The sequence below is a fragment of the Verticillium alfalfae genome, genomic scaffold (assembly GCF_000150825.1).
Source record: "Verticillium alfalfae VaMs.102 supercont1.20 genomic scaffold, whole genome shotgun sequence".
Lineage (NCBI taxonomy): Eukaryota > Fungi > Ascomycota > Sordariomycetes > Glomerellales > Plectosphaerellaceae > Verticillium > Verticillium alfalfae.
Genome location: NW_003315019.1, coordinates 3,135 through 24,221, shown reverse-complemented (window position 1 = coordinate 24,221; position 21,087 = coordinate 3,135). Strand labels below are relative to the sequence as shown.

General features: G+C 53.0%; 7 protein-coding genes across 7 annotated transcripts; 2 read left to right on the top strand and 5 right to left on the bottom strand.

Moving 5' to 3' along the window:
- Window positions 1-1,931: 1,931 nt before the first annotated feature.
- Window positions 1,932-3,407, top strand: VDBG_10165 (Delta(12) fatty acid desaturase; the record flags this gene model as incomplete). Its single annotated transcript, XM_002999570.1, has 4 exons — window positions 1,932-2,000; window positions 2,065-2,857; window positions 2,910-3,078; window positions 3,130-3,407. 4 exons carry the CDS (start codon window positions 1,932-1,934, stop codon window positions 3,305-3,307), a joined length of 1,209 nt encoding a protein of 402 aa, XP_002999616.1.
- Window positions 3,408-3,455: 48 nt separating this feature from the next.
- On the bottom strand, window positions 3,456-4,760 carry VDBG_10164 (glucanase B; the record flags this gene model as incomplete). The annotated part of the gene is made up of 1 exon (XM_002999569.1): window positions 3,456-4,760. One exon carries the CDS (start codon window positions 4,758-4,760, stop codon window positions 3,456-3,458), a length of 1,305 nt encoding a protein of 434 aa, XP_002999615.1.
- Window positions 4,761-6,272: 1,512 nt separating this feature from the next.
- Window positions 6,273-7,147, top strand: VDBG_10163 (conserved hypothetical protein; the record flags this gene model as incomplete). The annotated part of the gene is made up of 3 exons (XM_002999568.1): window positions 6,273-6,554; window positions 6,605-6,794; window positions 6,846-7,147. 3 exons carry the CDS (start codon window positions 6,273-6,275, stop codon window positions 7,145-7,147), a joined length of 774 nt encoding a protein of 257 aa, XP_002999614.1.
- A 2,983-nt stretch (window positions 7,148-10,130) lies between these two features.
- Window positions 10,131-11,726, bottom strand: VDBG_10162 (conserved hypothetical protein; the record flags this gene model as incomplete). The annotated part of the gene is made up of 2 exons (XM_002999567.1): window positions 10,131-11,386; window positions 11,477-11,726. The coding sequence occupies 2 exons, from the start codon at window positions 11,724-11,726 to the stop codon at window positions 10,242-10,244; spliced, it is 1,395 nt and encodes a 464-aa protein (XP_002999613.1).
- A 781-nt stretch (window positions 11,727-12,507) lies between these two features.
- On the bottom strand, window positions 12,508-14,181 carry VDBG_10161 (subtilisin Carlsberg; the record flags this gene model as incomplete). Its single annotated transcript, XM_002999566.1, has 1 exon — window positions 12,508-14,181. One exon carries the CDS (start codon window positions 14,179-14,181, stop codon window positions 12,508-12,510), a length of 1,674 nt encoding a protein of 557 aa, XP_002999612.1.
- Window positions 14,182-15,820: 1,639 nt separating this feature from the next.
- On the bottom strand, window positions 15,821-17,608 carry VDBG_10160 (FG-GAP repeat family protein; the record flags this gene model as incomplete). The annotated part of the gene is made up of 3 exons (XM_002999565.1): window positions 15,821-15,848; window positions 15,976-16,748; window positions 16,832-17,608. 3 exons carry the CDS (start codon window positions 17,606-17,608, stop codon window positions 15,821-15,823), a joined length of 1,578 nt encoding a protein of 525 aa, XP_002999611.1.
- A 1,362-nt stretch (window positions 17,609-18,970) lies between these two features.
- VDBG_10159 (predicted protein) lies at window positions 18,971-19,974 on the bottom strand (the record flags this gene model as incomplete). The annotated part of the gene is made up of 3 exons (XM_002999564.1): window positions 18,971-19,229; window positions 19,304-19,758; window positions 19,843-19,974. The coding sequence occupies 3 exons, from the start codon at window positions 19,972-19,974 to the stop codon at window positions 18,971-18,973; spliced, it is 846 nt and encodes a 281-aa protein (XP_002999610.1).
- Window positions 19,975-21,087: the final 1,113 nt, after the last annotated feature.

Sequence of the window (21,087 nt, the reverse complement as noted above, 5' to 3'; positions counted from 1 at the left end):
TAGATTGAGACCCCACCTGCAGGAACAACCTTGCAAGCCTCGGACTCAAGCTTTCATATCTGTCTATTGTGAGCGCCCTCTAAACAAAGGCGCAAGTAGAGAGACACACTTTGTCAGCCTGACGCCTAGAAAACAGAAGTCATAGTGAGGCGATTAATCGTAACCTGCGGGCGACAGCTGGACGGCTTTTGCAGCTTTGTTACTCCTGAAGCAGCCTTGAAGTTTCGACTGGGTGGGTTTTCTCCGCTGACATGTGAAGGGGAACTGGAGGTGGCTCAGACAAGGATTCGTATAATGCAATCAAACAGCCAAAAATACGCCGAAAGTAGGCAAACAACTGGCGATCACCTGTTGGTAATGCGCGACATACATTAAGATGAATCAGGAGCCTGGAATGAACCGGTTGGCCTGGGTTGCTTCAAGACTATGCACTGATGTTCTGTGAGCGCGACTAATAGTTAGACTCGTCTGCTGTGATTAAATGTGACAGCCAACTCTGTTGGAACAAGCAAGCTTGGCAACCCGGCCAAATGGAAGCCACACCTAGACACGCCTAGACCGGGGCGATCATGCCTCTTCCATGCTTACTGGATGATTTGCTCATCCGTCGACTCACCGCCCTACTTGATGCAATGTCCTCGTACATGTACATGCACAGAAGCGGCAGCCGAAATCCCCTGACTGGTCCGGCGTGTGGTGCCGACAACCGGCGGTGCACTACATGTAGAGGTTCGCATCGCATTAGGCCCTTTCGTGTCTCTTGCGAGGCGACGGACCTGGTGGCATGTGATGAGGACCCAGATTTTTGGAACACGACCCCGTCCGTTTCAACGAGCTGCCGGAGGAAAAGTATCCAACCAATGGCGACTGGCCGAATTCACAGCGTCGGAGGGCCTGAGGGCCTGAGTCGCTGCCCTGTGCAAAAGCAAGAGAACAACAAGGGGAGGCCATGAGGAAAAGAAGGGAGAGAAGGAGGAGAAAAAGAGAAGAGAAAGAGCCAAAATTGTTGGGGTTGGGACCCGCCCCTGGTGGAAAAACCCACCGGGCCCAGTAGACCCTTATCATGGGAGGCTCCGCTTTTAGGTCAGGACCCCTGAAAATCTCGCCGCGAAAGTCTAGGTCCAGGCGTGTCTAGTCCTGTACTGGCTAGCGCGGGGGGTTAAGCGACAAACTGCTTCGGCTTGGGACGTGGGATCGCCTGCGGGTCATCCACCTCGGCTCCTCTCACCTCAACAAGTTCGCATGCCTGCCCTCTCCTGTCGTTGTCTGCCACAGGCACAAACGCATCGGTCTCGGTCTCGCACACACCCAATTCTGCGTTCCCTTGCCCGTGAGTGAATAGCAGCGTGCGAATGGTGTTCGTCGATGACAGCTAGATCGAGGCGCCAGATCGTAGCAGCGAAACCCAATACTTGAGACCCCGGCTTGTGCAACTGGTATCTTACCTTAGGAAAATCGCATCATGCCTCCTCCGAGTCAGAACGAAGAACGCTTCCCCTTTTCGCCTTAAGCATTCGATGGGCCCTTACTCAGATCGATCCACAAGGGGCACTCCTGCTCCCATGGGTCTGCATGGGTCGCTGGAGGAGCTTGGCCCTTTGCTTGGTGCCCTTATCCCTTGACCGCCCTCGACAACAGAGACGAGACGTCGATCCCCACAGGGCAGCTTTCGCCGGCTCTTCTCAGACAGGCAAGAAACCTTGCGAGGTACGGCAGAGGTACGACGGGCACTGGCAGGCACATTCGTAGGCGAGGTACAAGCACATGCACGGGTTGCCTCCTCAGGGAGTCAGGGTCTTGCAAAAAGCCTTTTTCTTTGCGCCGCCGCTGGCAACATCGAGCTCTTCCCCTTTCTCCCCTTTTCTTCCTATCTCTTCGTCTTGACACATCTCTCTGCTGTTCACCCACTAACAGCTTTCACCACCACCACAATGGCGACCGTCACCCGCCAGCGCACCTCCACGACCACGGCCACCGCGACCGTGGTCCTCCAGCCGCAGGTAAGTTCGAGCATTAAAAGCCCTCGTTGCACTTTCAATGGCTGACCTTTGGCCCTCTCGCTAGAAATCCGCGCCTGTCTTCCCCGACATTCAAACCATCCGAAACACCATACCCGCCCATTGTTTCGAGCCATCGCTATGGACGTCCTTCTACTATGTCTTCCGCGACCTTTCCATGGTCACCGGTCTCGTCTGGGCCGCCCTGACCTTCATCCCTACGATTCCTAACGCGTACCTGCGCTTCGCCGCTTGGATGGCCTATGGCTTTGTGCAGGGCCTCGTCTGTACCGGCGTCTGGATTCTCGGACATGAGTGCGGACACGGTGCCTTTTCCAAGCACACCAGGCTCAACGACTGCGTTGGCTGGGTCCTCCACTCCTTCCTCCTGGTGCCCTACTTCTCCTGGAAGTTCTCGCACCACCGCCACCACCGCTTCACCGGCCACATGAACAAGGACATGGCCTTCGTTCCCGCTACCAAGGCCCCCGTTTCGCGCCTGCCCTCGTTCCTCGCCAACCTCAACCTTCACGAGCTCTTCGAGGACACCCCCCTTGCCCAGCTTGTGCCCCTCATCTTCCACCAGCTCTTCGGTTGGCAGGCATACCTGTTCTTCAACGTTACCGCTGGCAAGGGTAGCAAGCAGAGCGAGCCGTCTGGTCTCGGCAAGTATTTCCATGTCAGCCACTTTGAGCCGACCAGCGCCGTCTTCCGCTCCAGCGAGGTCCTTTACGTCGCCATCACCGACGTCGGCCTTGCCCTGATGTTCACCGCGCTCTACTACGCCACTCAGGCCCTGGATCTCTCGACTGTTCTCTTCCTTTATGCTGTTCCCTACTTCTGGGTCCACCACTGGCTGGGTTAGTCTCGCCTACCTTCGCTGTTATGAGACTCCTGCTAACATGCGTTTAGTTGCCATCACCTATCTCCACCACAACCACCCTGATGTCCCCCACTTCAACGAGGAGGGCTGGACGTTCGTCAAGGGCGCCCTTGCCACCGTCGACCGCGAGTTTGGCTTCATTGGCAAGCACCTCTTCCACGGCATCATTGAGAAGCACGTTGTGCACCACCTTTTCCCGTAAGTTGCACGACGGACTTCGCTGGGTCATTCTGTCGCTAACTGTCGCAGCCGCATCCCCTTCTACAAGGCTGATGAGGCCACCGAGGCCATGAAGCCTCTGCTCGGTGACCTGTACATCCGGGACGACCGCAGCTTCCTTGGCCAGCTGTGGTCCGTCTTCGGCACTCTGCACTACGTCGAGAACGACCCTGATATCAAGGGCAACATGCGCTGGGTCAAGAACTAGACTGTGCGAGACGGCCTTCACAGGCGATACACATAGAACATAGACGCGTCTTAGAGAGATGAAATAGAGACCCGGCCACGGCCCGGATGATTGATTTCAACTTGATACATCTACTAGCCCTACGAGCCCCACTCGCATGAGGGGTCATCTAGACGCCCCCGATGAAGAAGTTCAGCACATCAAAGTTGCCCGACGCGACGAGACCTGCAGCATCCTCAGCACCATCAGGGTTCACGTCATCATACGGGAATGCATAGCCCCGTCCATCCACCTCCTGCTCATGTACGATGCGGCTGTAGTGGGAAGTTGGATCCTGCGTATAATAGTCGCGTGCCTCGACTCCCGGCTGCAGGTCACCTCCAACAAGCAGCAGTGTCGTCCGGACAAAGGCAGCGCAGAGCCGTGGGACCACGGCGTAGTGAACGGCATTATCACCCTGTCGGATGCCAAATGGCCCGCTATTGCAGCCCCAAATGTCGACAGCTTCGGGTCTCGCGTAGCCACGGTTGTCGCCGTCGCATGACAGAGTGTCGCCCGTGACGCGACACTCCACTACGCCGTTATCATTTTGCGTGTTGATGTATAGAGGCTGGTTTGCGTACCGCCGCCACACCTCATCAGCATAGACTGTCCAGTAATCGGCGAAGGCTCCTGGATTTATCGTGGCGTAGTTGTTCGGCGAGACAACGCGCAATGGACCACCCGTGGGTCCCTCGATGCAGTGCGCTGCCCAAGGTCGCCCGTCGATATCCCCTTGGACACGCAGTTCATTGCAAATGCTGTCCACAGCACCCGCTGGCAAGCCGAGAACCTCCTGCACGCGGCCGTCGCGGTCCACTAGTCGCATTCCAAACACGAGGCCGACAAAGTCGACGAAACTAATATTGGCCCAGATGACGCCTTCCGGGGTCAGCGTCAGCTCCACGAACCCCCAATTGAGCCCAGCACTGGGATCTTGCAGGTTGTTGATCGAAGGCTGCACCAGTCCGTCGCCAGAACCAGTGAACACCATAAAGAAATCCAACTTCCCAGCCGAGAAATACACGCGACCCGAGCTCAGAGCGATTGGCAGTGTTATGCGCAATGTCTGCCCCCTTGAAGGCAGCGGAATGGCGATGTCGGCGTCAATCGGCACCGGGACGCTGGAGCCGCCGGAGGTTGGATAGACCAAACTGCCGTCCGCAGCTAAAAATACTACCGCGCCATTCGAGTCGAGTCCCGAAATGTAGGCGTTCAATAATTCTCCAGCAAAGTTGTTGACGAGACTAAGCGGTAGATTTCCGGGTAGAGGCGCTCTGGCAGGTCTAATCTCACTGTTGACCGTGCCGTTCAGCGTGTTGGTCTCTGTCACGATGACATTGTCAACACCGCCCGGCCAGGCCCTAGTGAAGTCGTTCAGAGTAAATGTAGCGGCTGAGGCCGTCAGAGCAAAGAGAAAGGTAAGAAATTGCATGGTGATGGTCATGAGGATAAGCTGCTGTGCGAGTCACATATTTTGGGAGTGTCTTCTTGTTCCCGCTTTATAGCAGCCGTTCGCCGGCTAGTCTTTCACAATGTAGACAAGCTGCCACATCCTGTCCATCGTGACAAGGCCGCCATGTTGTGAGCATTCGAGGTCCGTGGCTCTCTGTCTCGAGTGCCAACCCCAACACAGATGGCGATGCAACTTTGTCGTTAAGTTGGTAGACCTCGCTGCCACCCCGACGCACCACATTCTGTCTTCTGTCTCGGCGATTTTGCCACGGGGTCGTCCGTCGTGCCCTTTCGAAGGCAGTCAGTCGGCCTTCGCTCGTGATCCCCGGTCAATATCGGCCAGCGGCCGAAATGCCCTTCCCCACACACTTCGTGGCATCTCCATGGGGGGCTTGGGGAGATCGCCGGCGAATTGTGGGTGTGCCCGCACCCCAAATCTCGCCTGTGACCCAGCCGGCACATGCGTTCTTGAGATGCTGTGTTCTGGTGAGCACAGCGTGTCACCCGACATCAAGCACAACAAGTCGAAGAGGTCTCTGGCCCACACCTTAATCCGACTTCTCATCACTGTAGCCTCTCACGGCTGATGCAATGCCATGAACCACTTGACATTGGCCGCATGAGTGTGCTTACTTGACGATTAACGCCTACCGATAAGATATGATCTGAACGCCTGTCTTTCCATTGAAGAGCGTGTGGGATCTATACGAAAGGTACCTAGCTCATTTGATGGCGCCCGTACTTCTTTACTTCGTCTTGCCCAACCCGGCCTTTGCTGTCCTGGGAGTGAAATTGCATGCGTCGTCGGGGGCAACCATGGTTATTACGATACACCGAACGCTTCGCTCCGACCAAACCGCCATCGCTTGTATCTGCACATGATATTTTGAGCTCGCGGAACAGTTCTGCGTTGACCATACATCGCATGCTTGTTCAAACAGTGGCGGGCTTCATGGCACGTTCGCGCCTTGGCATCTCCACATAACGCCAAGTCGGCCTGCCTGTATGCACTGTGAAACTGGTGCGGCTCCTTCGGACGACGAAAAAAAACTGCCATCTCTTGAGAAGAGACGACTAGTTTGGCGCACATTCTCCGCAGGAGGCATCGTCCAATTGTCTTGGCTGTTTGAGGTCTATATATACCACATCGCTGGCTGTCGTCTGAAACCCTGTGCGGGGGTGGGGCCACGGTCTGCTCTCACGATGCTCAACTGCATCTTCACTAACGGGGGCAAGGAAGGTTTCATTGCGGCCAGGAAGTTTTACCCGAGTGTCAATTGACGCCAGACAGCTTGGTGGTGCAATGTATAAAGATCGGCTGGCAATCGGCTCCCGTATCATATTTTCCTTTCACATCATCGGCTTCACCTTCTCTTAGTGAGCTTGTTCTGACTTCTATCACGTTCTTTCGGCTGGACCGCCCCTGTTCTCACTTCTAGCTATCGGTTACTCAATTTTTGCAGTCTTATACTTCTTGTCCTCATCCTTCAATATGAAGCTTTCTTGGATTACTCTCGTTGCTGCTCAGTTCTCAGCTGTCGTCGCGTTGCCTACCTCAAATGATCGCGGCAGCGCTCTTGTCTCTCGAGGCGGACGAGCTGCCGATGCAGGCGAGACTGGTGCGGAAGCTGAAACAGGTGCTAGTGAGCCCGCGGTCGGTGGCGAAGCCGGAGGGGAGAATAAAGCGAACGAGGTCGAGCAGCAAGCTCAGTTCGACACACCCATCGCAGTTGGAGGCAACGACATCAAGACTGACACACTGTATCCTCCTGGTGTAAGTTGAATGCTCTGTTGCTTCCACGTCTCCATCCTGACTTCTCAAAGGTCAACGGTGTCTTCGAGGTTGAATTACAAGGCCCTGTGGGGCGCACCTTGACAGTCACTGAGAATAAAAGCCCAGCTGCTCCGCCCGTTGGGTTTATTGCTGTTGAACCTGTTTCTTGGATCATCTCCCTCGCTGAAGGCACGGGTGGTCTTACGCTTCAGAAAGTAGATTACATTCTGAACGCCAACAGTCAGTTAAATCTTCATTTGCCGACGGCTCAGCGCAACTAACAGACACCAGATACTCTGGACATTAGCAAAGGCCAGGCTGCTCGCTTGTGCACCGAAACAAACGCCTTTGTCATTGGACCTGCCGTCGGCGAGCTGGAGTTCGAGCGAGAAGAAAACGAACTGACTGTCACCGTGGCCAACATCAACGGAGAATTCGCCTTCTTCATCCCGGATCCCGCCGCAGTCGCAGCTCCGCCAGCGGTACCCGCTCCGCCGGCTGGCACGGCCACACCTGCAGCACCTGCCACTGGAGAAGCACTGAGCGGCCAGGCGCTGATGGAAGCTATTCTTGCGCATCTTTCAGGCCCATAATAGTATATGTAAATAAATATTTGGACTGAAGTCGATCTAGTTAGCTTGAACTAGACGCCGTTAGGGACCAGAAATCTGTCATGGCAAATCTCCATCATCCGTTCCAGACATGCATATAGCTTTGATGAAACTCATGTTATTGCTGAGTTGTGATTGTTCCATAGATATTCGTAAAATATGATTCCATGTTGGTTGTTCGGCTGATGTATTCTGAAAAGGGCCCGTGGTTGACCTGTAGATTACTTGATCCTTTCGCCAAGCTCCAGAGCCTCTTGACTTTCCCCAAAGTCGGGCCCTGATGTAGTTTTGAAATCATAGAATGCAGGATGTAAAATCTTGGAAAGCGGTCTGAGCGGCTTGTGGCTTCCTTGGCTTTGACACTTCTCCAAACCATTTTCACGGTGCTCACTCTCGGCAGCCTCAAGCTGCAGAGCGTCCCTGCGTGAGGTGCATTGGCTTGAAAGATCTTGCCCATCGGTCTGTCTAGTAGTCTTGAATGACCACCCATTCCGTGATGCTCTGGTGCTGAACATGCCAGGTACGATCTTTGACAAAAGTAATCGGATTGCTGGCAGACTAACAACGATCATCGAAACGGATATCTCCGTCCCTGACCAAATGAGGGCGTCGACATAATCCCAAGTCGGATTTAGTGATCTTGCGAAAACAATGATGTATCGTAGTCTGACACAAGATGTGATAAGGATGAAGATGCCTAGACTGAACATGAAGATGACTCCAGCCTTTGTCCGCCGCGACACCTTAAGGCGCAGCAACTGGGGCAGAGGTAACACGAGAACAACGAGGTCCTGTAGAATGCTCAGACCAGCACATGCAAATGCTAGAGCATTCAAATTCATGCAGTGATGTTGACCAAACTGGCCCTTCCACCCCTCCCAGTTGAACCGTATAGGTGTGCACTGGAAGATCTGCAGAAACGTTGTGATGGTAGTAGAAAGACCAATCAGACCAATGACAAGGTACGTGACTCTGCGAAACCCTTGACTGGGAAAGATGCGAAGAAAGAATGTCAAAATGGCGATTTTTGGCAATGCGAGGCACAGCATGTACAATGTTTGAGCAATATAGAAGAGCTTCAGGGCGTAGGTCAGGTCATCAGGCTCGACTGTCCAGACGTCTCTGCCAAACGCGAGGCGGCCAACTAAAATGAGGTCAGTTTCGTCGCGAAACAAGCCTGAATCCGCCAGGAAAGAAACGTACCGTATGTTCCAATCACGCAAAATGGGACGTATAGTATCTGCGGCTGTTCGTGAGCAAGACTCTTTCGTTATTGAATCTGGATGTTGTCGGGCAGCGTACGAGACAAGCAGTCATGATCCAATCATCAGGCTCGAATGAGTGCGACATACTCCAACGCGAGACCATTCGCAGAGCTATTACGAGGACAGTAAGAATCTGAACTGGTATAGATGACAGTAGTGACGATCGCCGGTCACGATGTGGACGTTGACATGCTTCTGCTTCCACCTTTGATGCTTCTGTTGGCGGAAGATGAGATCAGAATTTGATACCGAACAATAAAAGACCGCGCTAGCGATAAGGGAGCGTACTTAGAGCATCTAACATGGACTCGCAGCTGCTCCTGACGCATACTTGTGTAGCTTTCCGCAAGTACTCATCAGTGCAAAGACATGTCGAATTCGTGACAATGTTGCAGGTTGATCCAGGAACCTCCTGGAGAATACATGTGATCTTCAGATGACCATTGAAGACCTATTAGTAATGGGACGCCCCCAAAGATCAAAACCTGCAAAAGAGGTAACTTACTGCGCAATCCGGTATCTCATTCATGTATTTGAATAGATCTTGCTGCGCCGAGCTTACGACGGCCACAACTGCCAGCAGCATGAATAATACCGAGTTTGGGCGTGTCATGATCCTTCAACAAACCTGTGGAACCTTAGTATGACGAGGTTAATGTTGAGGGCATGATGGCTGGGACCCGAAAGCTAGAAGAAGCATGCACAAAAAAAGAAAACGCGTTATATTAAAGGACAGTTCCGCATGACCCAAGCATGCGAATCCAACATCACATCCAGCGGGGCGTGCCGCCGCTCGTGAATCATGAGCAGGCTACATCCGCGCTTCACACGTTTTCATCCAATGTTTTCAAGCCCGTGAATTACTGGGTCAGACCAATTGATCATGCACATCGAGAGGTCTGTGTGGTGTCGAAGCTCGCGTCGCGCTCCGCTTGAGCACGCTAGATCTGCGGGCACATGGCTACTTGAGCTGTAGCGAGGTATCATGGCTTGGCTAGTCGAGCGAACGGCCAAGCTAGAAAGGACCTGCCCTGTAGCGAAAACAGTAGGATCAAAACTGCTTATCCCCGAACTGAAGGATGTCGATCTTGTGGAGTTGCTGAGTCGCCACGAACGTAGTTACGGGATCTGTGCGGTAGGCTAAGGAACATCAAGCCATCCGCGATTCAGCTAGTCGAGCGAGATGGTGGCAGGATGCCTAGCGTGACTCGCAGCTGGTGTGCACTTGATTCGAGCAGGTGCCATCTGAACCCTCGATGACTGGTAGGCGGCTTCATGTCGTTATTATTAGCCAGACTTGGTCCAGACTATCTGATGAGATGAATAAGTCACAGCGAGTCCCACAAGGTGGGCCGCGGAGCTGACATATTGAGGAGTCAATATCTTGAAAAGGCATCGGTCTGGACGCCTTTATTTTCTCGGTTCCTCGTCGAATAATCTGACACTTTCACTTTTCCCCTGTCAGAGCGAGGGGCGGACCAGAGTGAAGGAGTCTTTCGCGAGTGATGACTGCAGTACATTGTTTAGTAAAGGTAAAGAACACATCTGAATTATGGCCCTCTGTACGTCACAGCCCAGAAAGATTCTGCCAAGGTCTCGAGCCCCCTACGCCAAGCCCTGTCCTGGCCTCCGCATGTGCCTCCTCGGATAGCTCCTGTGACGCGAAATCAGACATCGCGCCAAGCAATATAAGATAGGTGATATGAGGAGCCTTTCTATCACTACATTAAGATGTAGGCCCGTGACTAGTGTTCACTAGCTAACGTTCGAGTGTATAGGGAACTAGATGAATATCCGACTAACTCAATTGTTCATGCATCCAACGTGTTTCGCCGGCTCCTGTCCAGTCGTTTGTCGGCTCGCCCTATGATCGCTTCAAGTGTTTGCATCAAAGCCTTGGGGTCGTACCGGCCTCCATATTGATCCGTCTTCATGCCATAAACGCGCAGTACGTCAATTCCGAGCTCGTTGAGCCTAGTCTTGTCGACGGAAGGAGATAACGAACTCTCGACATAAATCAGGTGGGTGACATAAGTAGAGTATTCCATCTCCTCAGGCCGAGAGCGTCCTCGAGAGCCTGCACATGCGGCAGCAACCGCTCCGATGATATCCAATGCCGTGTAAGGCTCAGTTGACGGGCCAGTCTCCCGATCGATGCAGCCGTTGAGTATGAGCACTTTTGTACGTATGGACGGATCCGCAATGTGGTCCCCAACTCCGCTGAGGATGAGGCTAGGGATAATCGAAGTGAAAAGAGATCCAACACTGTAAATAACTGCTTTGCAACTGGCAATTGAGTCTAGTACCCGCGGGTTCGCTGGCAGACGTATTTCCTGGCCGTATGGGTTGATATACCAGATCTTCTCAATTCGCGCCGGCAGTTCTTCCTCGCCCTGCTTGGAAAACTCGATCGCAGGCCTTCTCAGCGCCGGGTGGGAGCCGGGGAGATTGGCGTCCTCGACAGCATCCGCATGCTCCGTCCACATGGCCAATGTTCCTGGTAGCGGCACGGCATTGGATGGCGCGCTCGGGTGCGAGATATCGTTTTGACCAATAACGACAGTGCCGTCACCGAGGCCAGCAGCGATGTGGTTTGCGAAGTTTGTATTAAGCGCCGGCAACACCGAAATGTGATCAGGAACCGCACAGACAGAACTTAGAAGATAGATGGCGGCCTCAAAACTACCAGTGAAAAGCCTGGCCCCCGTCAGGAACAGGTTGCCAATGCTTGCACCAGAAAAGTCGAATTTGCTGGTCGGTCGCGTCCGCTTGATGACTTCAAGGTTGAAGTGATTTAGCAATGACCTGACAAGCTCCTTCTTCGGCGTAGAAACGCCACGCCATAGAGCATGTGAGCCTTCCAGGATGGAGCTCCAGCCCTCGCGAGCTTCCCGATAGTCCTTTGCCAGGCGATGATTGAAAAGGCCCTTGATGGCTGTCTTCTCTGGACTGTCGTCTGGTATGAGACGAACCAGTCGCGATCTGACATCGCCGATACCTAAGGTGCGATTAGCTAACCTTGCATGATACCTGAGTAAAGACTCACCTGGCCCGCCAAATACTCGGATGATTTCGCTTGAGCTGCCGCCGTTGTCCGAGATGGGGATTACGTAGCTAAGTGTAAAGTCATTGAGATGGCGCACGTGTTCAAACACATCAACCAGACTGTTTGCCGCGCTGCCGCCCGAAAAAACGACGAGACCCGGTCTCTCGGTACGAATGTCACGCGTTGATGCGACGCCGATGCGAAGAGGATCAGTGCGCGAGTGCTCCTCGAGATGGTCCATGCCGGTCATCGAATATGCAGTGCCTTACCTACACCTCGTGATGTAATACTGGTCGAGGGGTTTTCGAGCGGGGAGACCGCGTGTGCGTGGGCAGTAAGTACTGTGGATACACTGTATGGCCCAGACGCGTTCCCTAGTAGGTCATACGCGTCCTGGTGCGGCGGGGCAAGTTTGGATTACAAGTGTTATCGGATCTTACAATGTCTCGAAAATTCTACGATGTGTACTATTCTTTGACTCTGAACGGCAAGGTCCAGGCATCCCAATTGTCCGCTGCCTCCGGTCGGCCAAAGGGCACCAAGGCTGCGAACCTCAATACATACTCACCATCGGCAATCTTGGTGCCGTTTGCAAGCTTGCCGAACCACCAGTACTCACGCTTGTCGTATCCCGGCATGCCTGCAGCTCGACCAGTGTTGACTTGGGGATAGTCGATCGTTTCGTCTGGGTTCCAACCCAACGTGTCGAACCACTTGGGCACCTGTCCGGAGCCTACCCACCAAGTCCCTGAACCCACGTATCCATTTTTACCAGGCACGAGAGGCCAGTACCACGATCGCTTCTCCCAACCCTTCGCGAAGATGTCATATCGTAATTGACGTGTGGCCCAACCGATACCGGCATCGATGATGGGGGAAATCCTGGGCGGTGAGGTTGAAAGAAAAGGTCGGAACGGAACCATTAAGGCCCTGCACGACGGGCGGATCGAGCGACCGCATTTGTGGCTCAGTCAGGAACATCTTCTTAAAGGTGCGCTTCAGGTCAGCGCCCACGCCGAGGAACGGCACGGCTAAACGATCGCCGTTGACCCCGTGATAAAGATGTTGCCACTGTAAAGGGGCAGGACTGGCTTGTACCAGTCTGACATGTCAGGATTCTGGAAGGTGACGGTGACCTCTTTACTCTTGCCAGGCTTGAGGGTGAATGTTTTGGGTAGAGTGGCATTGATGGAATACGCATTCCACTGTAGGTAGCCGAACTCCTTGATGATCGTGTCGTAGTCACCGTTGCCCAGAGTATTCACACCAATCGAGTCTTCTTTGGTGAATTGATACTCCACGGGCTTGTCGCTGTTGTTGATAACCGTGACCTTATGATAGCGAGAGAAGAATCGAGTGTCGTTCAGGGCCATGGGCTCGTAAACCAAGTCCGTTTTCGAAGCGAAAAGACTCGTGGCGTTGATCAATCCGCTCCCAACTTGTGCGATAGTAGCCGTTGGATCGCTCCAGCTCCACTGGTTGACCTTGCGAACGTTAGAGACGAGGCGGTTGTGCATGAACTTAGCAAATTCAGCTCCGTGCTGCGTACCACGACCGCCAAAGTGGCCGATATAGAGTGCTGCAACTCCTGCAAGATAGGGCGTCGCCATGGAAGTACCACTGTACACAGCCCAGCCGTGGTTGAACACTGTGCTGTAGATGTTCGTTCCCGGGGCGCCGACGTCGGGTTTTAGCTGGAGGTCGAAGAGGGGTCCCCAAGAAGTCGTAGACTCGGGTGTGACAATGTTTGCATCGCGGTTCCAGAATGTATCAACGTTGGAAACAGCAAGGACGCCCTTGGCACCAGAAGGAGACAAGGCACGGAAAGGTCCACCGTCGCCACCATTGCCAACAGACACTGTGATGACAACGCCCTTGGCTGCAAGGCGCGTCGCGACCTCCTCCCAAGCACCATCAGACCATCCGCCGCCAAGACCAATACTCGCTGTGATAATATCAACGCCGGCCTCGTACGCCGCGAGAAAAGCGTCAATGTTGATGGCCTCGTCGGTGCCGTCCCGCGCGTACGTTTTGTATGCGTAGATAGTGGCTTCCGGTGCGACGCCGCTCCATTTTTCACCCTTGCCAGCAACAATGCCGGCAACGTGCGTGCCATGGTCTTGCAGGCCCATTGGGTCTTCGTCAGGCTCCCTAGGGCCTTTGGGCCAATTACCATCCCCTGCAAAGTCATATCCACCAGCAACCCTGAACCCCGGCCCGAACCCGCCGCCCAGGTCGGGGTGAGTGTAGTCGACACCCGTATCCACAACAGCAATCTTGACGCCTTTGCCCTTGATACCTTGTTGATGCAGAGCCCATACGCCCGTTGAATTGTGCACGTCGTAGAAGTCGGGGTCGAGTCCAGCACCAGGTGGCAGGTTGGTTGAATTGTCTGTCGAATCTCGCATAATGACCCTCATTGGTTCGTAAACGCGGTTAGGCCAAATACGGGCTACGTCGGGCAGAGCCAGGAGCTCCTCAATAGTACGTTTGTCGGCTTCGATGTTCGCGACATAGAAAATGTCGCTGTGGAAATCGCGTACGATCTTGACGTTGGCATGGTGAGAGAATATGCTGTCGCGCTTTGTGATGCCATCCTTGTACTCAACGATGTAGCCATGGGATGGTTGGACAAAGCCGGGCTTGGAACCGACGGCCAGCCGAATGGTTGCCAGTAGAACGAATACAAGGTGCGAAAGCATCATCGGCGATATATGCGATACATGCGGTGTCGCATGGCATACTTCTCAATTGAGTGCCGGCTGCAACCATTTTAAATAAACCCGCCACGGCTCTTTGGGACGATCTATGGGGCCTCGTGACGTAACTAAGCTAGGGATACGAGGTTAATAAATAGGGGTCAATAGATTTCCCGTACTAGAGGCCTGCCTACTGAGCAACCCTTGTCTGGGAACCCGATTCGGCATCAAATTCCACAAGACGCAATTCACATCGTATAAAGTGCAGGGTTCAGACCTTGTGGAAGCCCGTTTAGTAAACATATGATCGGTTCACCAACGTTAGCTTCCTTCTCAGAAGTGTCACCTATCTCATAGAAAGCCGCTGATTAATGGCTATCCTTGGTTTCATCGATGCATTCTATCGGCAGGTTGCTTTGTGCCGCTTCGGACCTTTCACAGCTCATTGAAAAGCGGCCAAGACTTGACATACATCAGTTTTCACTCGACTTCGTGTATGCTTGGTTTACTATGCATGCCATCTATTTCATCAGTTTTATAAGATGGGAGGTTCTTTCTCTTGAGCGGATACATCTCAAGAGAGATAATGCACGACAAACTCGCGGCCCGGGACCCGTGTCGGTCTGGCTGTCGCTCGCAGTGGCCTAGTCCAGTATTCGCACCCAGAGGCCGCTACAGCCCACCATTCGCTGGTGAAACTCACAGCCAGAATGTTTGAGTCATCTCAAAAGGCAACACTCGCAGCATCACCACTCTGAGTAGCCTCGACAATACGCTAAGTGAGGATCCATTGATTATCTTTGGTTCTAATCTAGTAACTAACTTGTTACCACCACGTTGGCTTTTGTACCACTATCAATTAGTCTAGGTGGTCAATGGGCAGCGGCACATCAAAGGTTGGGCTGCAGCCCTAGTTCAAAATGGAATGGAAGTGTTGGCAACATAAAGGGTACAGAAGTTTCGAACATAATTGCGTTTTGCTTTTTGCTTTAGTATCAGTCAAGATAATCTAACAAGACAGATCATAAGAGAATTGAAGACTTCTGGCTCCAATCCAAATATAACCCTACAATCGTTGCGAAGCATCCAGCTCCATCAATATGTGGCCGATCAGTGCAGAATAGTATTCATTCAGACATGACACTTTCACTATTAAGGTATTATTGAGGTTTTAACTATTTTGTTGGACCATCTCACATGGGACTCAACATCGACTAAGCCAGTCAGTTAAGTACAAACTCAGCTTGAATTGGGATTAAACCAAAAGCCTCATAGTATAACGGATCAATTTCGAGACTAGTTGCCAGCAGGCATCTAGAATGTCTTCCCCGAGCTCTCAAAAGAGTCGAGCTTTTCTAAGTTTCAAGGTTATGGACTGGTATACGACCTTGTGGAAATCGCATGTCAGATGCGTTCTCTATATGCTCCTGGGAAAGTCTGTTGTACGTCTCTTATGACGCTTATCTAAACCTTCAGTTGCTCCATCATCCCGAAACAAAGTCTCACTATCTTACGGAAGATTCAGCTTCGCGAAAAGAATGTGCATTTTTGAAGAATGAATAAACCTATATAGAATTCCTCGGAAAGTCGGGCGATAGCCTAGTCCTATCCACCCAGGCACTCCTAAGCCACCTGGCTGCTGACATCATGTAGATAGAATAGCAAGAAGGCAGCTATATCACAGATTTTGTCAGTTGCCGACCTGTGCACTGTGAAGTGCCCGCATATCGAATGTTCGGTCGAGGAGGCTTGCTCATGTTTTGCCCGATGAAGTAGTCAAGATGATGGCTTTGAACATACCCCTTGAGGGTCATCGAGTTTCTATACGCTGGGTTGTGCGCGAGGGTATAGAGTCGAATATCAGATGGACGATCGGCCGTAAAGATGATGAGTTCGTCATTTTCTGGGCTCACCAAGATGACCTCCTCTCGCCAGTCGCCGAGGATGTCGCCGTGAAAAGCAGGATTGCGTCCTGTATTGCTCCCAGCGCCGAAATTCCTCGTAGTCACAAGCCGCGGGACACTGTTACTTGTGGAAGGAGACTCCCAGTCCCATTTCTCAATTTTCCCATCGTTGTAAAGCTCCATCAAGATATCGCCATCCCAGTAGAGACCCAGATGAGGCCATGGAGCGAGGGTAGTGTTTTGTTCAAGAAGCTGGTTGCTCGGGCCATTGTAAACACCAGAAAAAGACCAGACCTCCATTCCCGGACTTGTTGGATCGATGTCTCCTACTAAGCCGCGACCAACGTCGGCGATTCCCTCAGGCAATGAGTGCTTCCAAATGATCTTTCCCTGAGTGGCGTCGTAATAGTACTCAAGAAGTCCGTTTGGGTTATTCTGTTGAATACCATACCCTTGCAGGCCGGTGCGTTGTGGGTCCATCTTAGCAATGTGGAATCGATCGCCATGGACAATGCCTTGTGGGCCCAACGAGTAGCGGAGCTGGCCATCGCCGTTGAGGGTGAACCCGATTTCGTGCACTTCATCTTGACCATCACCATCAACGTCGATGATCCGGGTGTTATGGCCGTCGGGAGCATCTTGACCCTCTCGACGCCACTTCCATTGTATCTTCAGAGCAGTGCCACTGAAACTCCACGCAGACACCAGGAGGTTGATGTCGGTCCTTCTTTGCGATTCTTCATATAGGCAACGAGAGAGGGCTGCCGGCCATCGAGGTAGCCGACTCCAAATCTCGCAGCCAAGGGACCGTCGGAGATGTAATCGGTAGGGATCTGAGCTCGCGCGCGAAGCGCGCGAGTGCGTCCATCTAGAATGGCGATGAACTGCTCGTCATCGTTTGCGTGTGTGAAACGCTGCCCGTCGCCAAAGGTGACTCCATTGGCGATTCGGACGGCCACCTCGGCTCGGCCATCGCTGTCGAAATCATAAACTGTGACACCGTCCCAATGACCCAGATTGTTTGCTGAGGAGCCCGGAGATATGTTATCCTGACTTTCGCTGTTGGGACCCATATTGACTTGCCATAGGAAGGTCCCATTGCTTGCGTACGCCTCAAGAAGTTGAGGCGAGGTTTGTCGATCGAGAACGTAATCATATTCTCCATCGCCATCCAGATCGCCGACCCAGACAAATTTGATTGGGCCGCCCTTGCTAATGGGAATTCGGACGACAGGCTCAACAGCGTTGTCTGCCGATAGCGTAAAAGTACCACCAACAGCCCCCTCTTGTCCATCGACCACGGGTCGAACTGTATAGGTATTCTCTTGAGTCAAGTCTGCCGAGCGATCAACAAAATTTGTCCCATCACGTAGTGCTGCGGTATTAAGTTTGACCCGATTGTTGTCGATGGCGGTTCGATAAAGATTGAAAGCGATGTCGTCTGGATCGAGGCCCAGAAGACGCCACGAGATGAGCACATCCGTATTGCTCGAGCGTACAGCGACAATCCCGCGGCCAAGTCTCTCCATGGTTCTTTGGCCAGAACCACCAGAAATAGAAGCTAAAATGCAGGCGATCGTCGCCAAGTTTATTAAGAATGAACGCATGTTGCGGGTGATTTTCGTTGAAGACTGAGCCAGGTACGATGCAGCTCATAGTCAAACAGTGAAAGATGAATAGCTAACCTGTTCTGCTTATATAGATTCAGGATCTGCTTTCTGAAATATGCCGGGCGGCCGATACCCCGGATAATTTGGATAATCGGTGTAATAAGGGCGGGGAATATCATCAACTTGGACTGTCGGGGTATTGAGCATGGGGTAGACTGAGAAGTCGGACTCTCGGGCCTTGTGGGGCCGCCAGCAGACTAATCGTCATACACTTCGGGCTAAATGAGTCTCTAACTGCACTTGTAGTGTCCTGAGAAGCAGTACCTTAAGCACCTCCCTATTTTGATCTCGTTATAACAACCAGGGCCAGGACGGACGCCGGACACGCAGGCAGCCCAAGTCTTTCGCGAAACCAGAGTCGCCAGTTCGAGAGATCGAGCGCACGTCTGACCCCTTTCCCTTCCTGATGGGCCCAACCCAGGGTCCCGTATGTATTGGAGATGAACGGCTGTCACGAGAAGAGCGAGTTTTCAATTACTGTCGCCCACCATTCGCAATGACCACTTCGATGACCAACACCTCCAGTCACGAGAGCTGGCTCATGGCCGCGGACATCATATCCGCCGTGAGCACCCCAAGTGTGCTGATGTCAAGTTGACATCAGTAGACCACTTTCGAAACCATGTCCTTATAGTCCACCAAGTCACGCTGCGGTCAGAGGAACAGGCTAGTGTTCGGCGAAATAAGAAGCACAGGGACAGAAGGATGACCCGGCGCAAGAAGTCGAGGTAGATAATGTTGCAGATTCCACTAAATGATATTCTGTATTGTATGACCTTGCACCTAGGTTGCTTTACCACGTTCTCTTTCCGTAAATATAATGTTCAAAATAGGAGCGAGGTAACTGACCGTTATCGTATTTCAGATGTACATGATCGGATTTCTTTTGCGGCCTCGCCAGCGAAATGACTGACGACGCTACACAATCACCTTGTCGCTTTACATAATTGGACATCCATAGGCTTGCTCTCATTCTGATCGTTATGCATACCATCGCTTACGCCCTCAGCCAAACTCTACAGATCTGTGCCGCCGACAGTCATGTCGAATTTCCGACCAGCCTGTCACGATCCAAGTGCAGGCTCAACTGAGCCCGATTCTTCATCTCTTGCCCCCGCGCCCAGCAACCAGACACTGGCAGTCGGCCACCTCCGGCCCCAGCGGCTCATGTCACCCCCGACAAGCTCGCCGCCTCGGCCAGCCTCTTTCTGCTTCGCCACCTCAGATCTCCTGATCCTGCGGGCTGTGGACCAAGCCTTCCAACGAGCTTAAGATGTGTACTCCGATCCGATCGATGCGTCCATGCGAGCCCGCAAGCGACCAAACGGCAGGATCAAGCCAAAGGGCCGCGCAGAGGCAGGTTGGTACGGACTCAGCGTGGTGCGCGAGAGCTGCTGAGTATCCTGACAAGAAAGCCCAGTCGAGCACCGCGGCAAGCGCAAATGAGCCCTGCCGATCAATGTCATGGTGCGCCGGACGCCTGCACTGGACGCTTGCACCGGACGCCCTTTCCATGAAGAACGCTGACATTCGGCGATCAATCGACATGGCTACCCTCGGCGCCCTGTACCTCGATAGCGGTTATAGAGCCTCTCTGCCACGGGATAGTCGAGTTGCCTTTTTGGCGAACAGAAGACTGGGATGGCGCCTCGACCACTGCTTGGCTCGGGTGCCTCGCTGAACTGGTCAACCCAAAAAGGGAGTGGCACCGTTAGTTGCTTCATCTCGTCGTCGATCAGGGTTTTAACTTCGGAATCCTTGACCAAGTCCCGCAACTTGGATCCAATGATCGAATAACTCGGTCGCAGGGGAATTGGTTCAGCTGCGGTATCCTCCGGGGGCCGGTGACAAAATAGAGCCTGCCCACGCCAAAATTTAGTCAACAGGTGGACAGCTGCATCTTCTTGCTTCTGGGCACAGTATTCCTGAGCAAGCGATGCCACCAGTGGAAGAAGTAACTCCTCCCAACTCTGCTCCAAGAAAATGGGCCAGGATCGCGCCAACGCCAGCTGCACGTCGCTTCTTGGTAGCCAGGACCAAGAAACAGCGGATCGAAGCTGGCAGAAGAATTTTGCAACTCTCCATCGCCTTACTCTTCTGCGAGCATTGGTGAATATTCCAGACGTAATCTGTCGGCTGTGATCGAGAATCAGCTGTCTGAGGAGTTTGCACGTCGCATCGGTCGAGGCCAAAGCCTCTATGTCATAGGGGTTCTCCAGGATCATCGTGACCAATTCTACTGGGAGCTTGGCTACAACGCATTCGCTGGGTGGCACCGACGGATCCGGTGGCAAAATTCGCGCAACACTCTGGGGACGCTCATGATGGCGGAGGAGAACACTTCGGCGTGGGTGAGGCTGGCAGGAACGTCGGAATGCCATTGTGACTTTTGAAGCTGCACCCAAGCCGCTGCCGTCTTCGCCTGCTAGACATTCGGCCCCCAGCATCCACGGTCGACAAGGAGCATCTTCCGCACGGCAGAACAACCGCGCGTCGTTCAAGAGCAATTCCGGATTGCTTCGAGGAATTCCCGTGTTCTCCAACTGCGCAGCTGAGGCTTGGAGGGCACGGTACTTGAACAGTCTGGCTAGGAGGTGGATGTAAGGACTAGAAGGACAGGAAGATTTCGTGAACAGTCTGGCTAGGAGGTGGGTGTAAGGACTAGAAGGACAGGAAGATTTCGGGAAACTGAAAGTCTTGCTGCTGCAGGTCAGCGACCCATGTTAGGCAGGCCAGAGACCAAAGAGATACCTACCCCGACAACTAAATCATGACACATTGTGGTTCCTCATCTGGACTAGAAGCCAGCACGAATCGAACTTGTATGGGCGTAGCCGCAAAATATCCTGTGGTCGGGCACCAGTGGAGTAACAAAGTGACACCAAACATCGGAGGTCGAGGTCCTGGAGCTCGGTCATCGGTCACAAGAGAGCCATTCCATACGCGTGCCTGCGAAACGGCCTAGTGATCTGAGTCGGGGACGGGATGAAGATGCTGGTGGACAAAATCAGCCGGGGCGCGTTTAAGAAGAATTGAAAGGACGCGATAGCCTGGAAGTCAAGCGGGATGTGTGTACTATTGCACTACGTGGTCACGGCCCTGCTGCCCGGATATTGTTCGTTTGTCGCCACGTAAGCTGCTAGTCTTTGACGGTATCATTTCGATCCTTGATTTAGACTCGCCTGATAGGCCGGCAAACCCCAGTTCCTCGCCCAATCCGAGTGGAGTACCTGGGCAATGGTCGGCCGGTCCTCGGGCTTCCACGCAAGCATGTGCTTTAAGAGCACCAGAAGCGCCTGAAACTCTGCCTGCGGAATGACGCCAGTATTGAATTCTTG